The sequence below is a fragment of the Terrapene carolina genome, unplaced genomic scaffold (genome assembly GCF_002925995.2).
Source record: "Terrapene carolina triunguis isolate 2854851 unplaced genomic scaffold, T_m_triunguis-2.0 Scaffold8008, whole genome shotgun sequence".
Classification (NCBI taxonomy): Eukaryota; Metazoa; Chordata; order Testudines; family Emydidae; genus Terrapene; species Terrapene triunguis.
The window spans coordinates 1-5,254 of record NW_020672359.1 but is presented as its reverse complement, the minus strand read 5'-3'; the positions used below and the strand labels follow the sequence as shown (position 1 = coordinate 5,254).

Genomic DNA, 5,254 nt, shown 5'->3' with positions numbered 1-5,254 from the left:
GTCATGCATTGCAGTTCTTTTCTGACAGTTCTGTTTCTGCTTCCACAGCAGCAAGGCACTTGTCTCATACATACTGAGGTTTCTGAATGCAGTAGCAGCTCATCTGATTCTTCTTGTTATGTCATTTTCACAATTCCCATTCTTTGATACTTCTCATAAAGATACACTGTTTTTCCACTTCTTCTACTTCTTTGTCTCTGACTTTAATCTTTACCTTTTCTTCTTGTCTTCTTCCAATTGCTATATTTTTTGTCTTCACTGTGTTGATGCCTTGTCCAAAGTTTCTACTTTCCTGGTCTACCTTGTCAGTAATTCTCTATAAATCCTCCTTTGTCAATGCTATGAGATCAATATCATCTGAGAAGCAAAGGTTTTTAATAATAAGAATAATCTTAGATCCTTATTACTCTTTAATTTATGAAGATAGATTCCTGTCTCACCACTTGGAATTCATGGCTATTACAGACACCATCAGTTTTATTCTGGACAAACCCAGGGTACGATTACACTGTAGCCGGAGGACTGATTGCAGCTAAGGTAGGAACACCTGTGCTAGCTTGAATCTAGCTAATCTGGTTAAAAATACCACGGAAGACACAGCAGCATGAACCCCTGTGTGAGTTAGGAATGTGAGTATGTACCCAGAGTTCCAGGAGGGCTTATACAGCTAAAGCCCATGCCCCATGTGTTCATTGCTCTTTTTAGCCAGGCTAGCTAGATTCAAGCAAGCACTGACATATCTACTGAGCTGCAATCACACCTCCAATTGCAGCGTGGACACTCCCTCATTTAGGTTTGCTTCTTACAGAGAGTTTTGAAGTCATCTCGTCCCCAGCTGTCACGGGGATCGTCGGCCAGGATGTAGTCTTACCGTGCCAGATCTCCACTGGGACGCAACCAGCCAATATGGAAGTGCAATGGAAGAGAATTATTCAGACACATATAGAGACTGTCTATGAATACAGAGCCCAGACGGGCCAGGATGTGCCAGGGCAGAAATACCAGGGCCGGACCACGCTGTTGAAGGATGGATTCACCTCTGGGAATGTGTCTTTAAAGCTGAAGAACGTCCAACCAGCTGATAGGGGAACGTACAGCTGCATTGTGAAGTCTAACGAGTGGAGCGCTGATGCTGCAACTGAGCTTCAAATTGCAGGTTGGTGATTTCATTGGGCTGGTTCAGATTTTGCCTGTCCATGATGCAGATGGGCAGTGCAGAGTGGGTGCAACAAGCCTTGTCCCTCTCTGTAACCTGTATAAAGGCCAGGCAGATCTTCAGTCCCGGTCCCTCATGGTGCCCTGAGAGTGCTGAGCAGGAGGCAGACCGAGCTCAGCCCCACATGAACCAGTCAGTGGAGCTGCCAAGGGGCAGCAAGCTGCATGTAGCAGCCTGTGTACACCTAGGAGCTCTGGGGTAGGACAACTCCCCTCCGGCCTCTTACTCGAAACTGTGCCTGTACGGAGCAACTGAGCCCTAAATGCACAGAGTATGAAATGCTGGGCCTGATTTTCAGTCACACCAAGGACTCCTTATGCTGCACTGGCAGAAATGGCCCCCTGAGAATAGGCCCTGAGCAGGTCTCTGGCTGGCTTAATGGTTTTTCTCCCACTCAGCATCCAGCCTCCAACAGAAGGGCAGATTGGGATGTGTTAGGCAGCTGGGCAGAGCACAATGCACCATGAATATCCTCTGCTTATCAGGGCCCATGGGGACCAACTGCTCTAACTTACATCAGGGGGCTGGGCAGGCCTTACCTGGCCCCAGAATACAGAGAGAGTGAAGGTGGCTTAAAGCCCTTTCTCTCTTCCATCCTTGTCCCAAGTGCAGGGACTAGGAAGCTGAGAAACAGGCCCAGCCCCCTGAAATCCCTGTCCAAGGGCTTCTTTGCACTTCAGTGTAGATTCACACTACAACAACAAGAGGGGTTCTCCCATCACTGTAGTGAATCCATCTCCCCAAGAGGCGATAGTGAGGTTGACAGAAGAATTGTTGCATCAACCTAGTGCTGTCTATGCTGGGGTTAGGTCAGCTTCACAGCATCCCTCAAGGGTGTGGATTTTTCACTCCCCCGAACAATGTAGCTGGGTCGACCTAACTTTTGAGTGTAGACCTGGCCTGAGTATTGTCATTGGCATGGGGCATTTGGGAGGCCAGGCAGCCGTACAGCTTGCCATTTATTGTGGAGATGCACCATGATCTGCAATCCCCAGGAGAAGTAAGTGAAACATTTCTTTGAACTCCAGTAGGAAAAACACAGAAATTGGGACTGTGTCCTGAGTTAAAAATATAACCATAACAATGGGACAATGCTGTTTCCCTGAAGATAGTCCCTTCCGAATCTCTCTCTTCTTGTTTTAGCTGTTTCCTCCGTGTCCATTGATGTGCTGGGTCCCCAGGGACAGGGGATTGACCTAGCCTGCAGGTCAACAGGTTGGTTCCCCAAACCTGAACTCCTCTGGGTTACAAACAATAGGCAGGATCTGCAGCCTGTGACCAAAATGGAGCAGGATCATGAACTTCTCTTCAGTGTTCTCAGCCGCGTCACAATCCTAGGAGAGGAAACTGGAGAAATCAGCTGCGTTATCCAGAACAGCCTGCTGAAAACAGAGCAGAAATCTGTCATTCTCCTCTCAGGTGAGTCCTCTGCATCATGCTTTAACCTTGGAGCCGCTTCTCTGTCCATCAGGCTCTAGTGCTATATTATCGAGATAAGAATGTGGCAGAACACAGTTTCCCACATAACTCAAAAGGATGCTGCCCTAATACTGTTGGAAGGGCCCCATTGTGTTAGGTGCTGTAAAAATAATTAACTGGACCGTCACTGCCTCAGAGAGCTCACAGGTTAGGATTAGAACCAGAAGAAACATGCAAAAGGGTGAGCTGGGTGGAAAAGGCAATAAGAAAAGATTTTGCTTGCACTGTGACTTAGTGGACAAAGCACTGGAGATGTGGGTTCTGTTCCCAGCTCTGCCACTGGCCTGCTGGGTGACCTTGGGCAAGTCGCTTTCCCTCCTGGTGCCTCAGACAATGATGTTGCTCTCCTTTGAGATCCACTGATAAAATACACTGTGTAAGAGCTAGAGATGATTATTACTAATAATCAGTTGTCTCAGCTCACCACCTGTCTCACTGTTCTGGTGGCTTATTAGAACTTGGATAAATTAACTAGTTGTTTAGCAGCAGTAGGAGACCCACTTCTAATTTTTATTCTCACAAGGCATCTCTCTCTAAATCTGACTCCCATTCACTTGTGTGTGCACTAACCAGCAATGGAGACTGGACAGCTTCAGACTCCAAACTCGTGTGAGATAACAGCCAGTCAAATATGTTAAGAATCACTATATTGATGTACAGTTCCCCCAATGCAGAAGGCCGAAACAAGGCTTATGAACCACATTAGCCCTACTGACTGCAATAAAGTTGTGCTCATTACACTAGCTAAGGATCTAGCCCATTGACTCCAATAGAGCGGGACCGATTTACATCAGCTGGGAATCTGGTCCAGTGTCTTTATCATTGCCCAAAATTGCTAAGGACCCAGGACCAGATCACGATGCCCTCACTGACACTGAATAGTACATGGATCTGAAGTTAATCCCATTGGTTTGAAAGAGTAAGATACAATTCACTGTAAGGGTGTCAGAATTTGGTCTACAGAAAACAGGAAGTATAAGAGCAGGAGTGACTCTGGGATATCCAATCTGCAGCTCTCCTGCTCAAGGGCTAGATTATCAGCTGATGTAAATCAATGGCAATTTACACCTGCTGATACTCTGATACTGCAAAACCAGTCAACTCCTGAGCTTCACACATCTATGGAGCCTGACTAATTATTCCTAAGTATGGAGAAGACATGGCATGTTTCTGGGGTGACGTTTTTATATATTGTTTTCAAAGGTGATATTTTCCCTCATGTTTCTCTGTGGCTTGCTGCATTCTGGGTGTTATTTACTTTAAACCTTCTTGCGATCGGTGCCTGTGCATTTTGGGGATATAAAGGTAAGTGCATTATCTGCATGTTTAAAGTCCATCCACAAGGGGGAAATAATAATCATAAAATTATTATCAATTGAAACCCAAACATCAAACTAAATTGAACTACAATGTTTATTGGTGCTCAAAAAGACGTCAGGATTTTTTTTTATGTTTGTTCATCTCTGATTAACATCTAATTCCAGAAGAAGAAATTTTAAAAATGGTCTGTTCTGGTATTTTGAATAGGAGTAGGGACGTTATTATACCCATAAATTTGGCACTGGTGAGAGTGCTGCTGGAATTCGATGTCCAGTTCTGGTGCCCTCAATTCAAGAAGGATGTTGGTAAACTGGAGACAAGAGTAATTAGAGAATTAGAAAACATTCCATAGATTAATAGACTCCAGGAGCTCAATCTGTTTAGTTTACCAAAGAAAAGGTTAAGGGGTGACATGATCTCACATTTTATAACATATGTAGGGAACAAATATTTGATAAGAGGCTTCAGTCTAGCAGAGAAAGGTATAACAAAATTGATCAACTGGATGTTCGGGCTACACAAATCAGACTGGAAATACAGCATGCATTTTTTAACAGTGAGGGTAATTAAGCACTAGAACAATTTACCAAGGGTTACGGTGGATTCTTCATCACTAGAAACTGTAAATCAAGATTGGGTGGTTTTTTTTCTAAAAGATGTGTTCTAGTTCAAATAGGAATTTTTTAAGGATCTTCCAAGGCCTTTGTTATACAGGAGGTCAGATTAGATGATCACAGTAGTCTTTATAATCTATGAGTCTACATAGGCGGCAGTTTATATTCTTTTGTGGTGCCCGAGCTCCAGCAATATTCAGGGCCGGGGGCCCTGCTCCAGCAATATTTGGAGCTGGGTCTCTCCCCTGGCCCTGCCTGCCCCCCCCGCCCGCCCCATCCCTGCCTGGAGCGGTCCCGGCCTCCAACCCCAGCGCGTCCCCCTGCGGTAGGGTTACCATATTTAAAAAATAAAAAAAGAGGACACTCCACGGGCCCTGGCCCCGCCCCTTTCCCCACCCCCGGCCCCGCCCCAACTCCACCCATTCCCCGCCCCTTCCCCAAAGTCCCCACCCTAACTCCTCCTCCTCCCTCCCAGCCACGCGAAAAGGGCTGCCCCAGCGCTACCGGCTTCACGGTTTGCCGGGCAGCCCCCAGACCCTGCGCCCCCGGCCGGCGCTTGCCCAGCACAGCTGGAGCCCGGGAGGGGAAGCGCCCAGCCGGGGGCGCAGGGTCTGGAGGCTGCCCG

The 5,254-nt window shown here is 46.7% G+C and overlaps 1 protein-coding gene across 1 annotated transcript; it reads left to right on the top strand.

The window, feature by feature from the left end:
* Positions 1–808: 808 nt before the first annotated feature.
* LOC112120837 (butyrophilin subfamily 3 member A2-like) lies at positions 809–4,000 on the top strand (the record flags this gene model as incomplete). The annotated part of the gene is made up of 3 exons (XM_026661506.1): positions 809–1,156; positions 2,360–2,635; positions 3,899–4,000. Coding segments are annotated over 3 exons (726 nt in total), but the record flags the coding sequence as incomplete, so codon positions are not given.
* Positions 4,001–5,254: the final 1,254 nt, after the last annotated feature.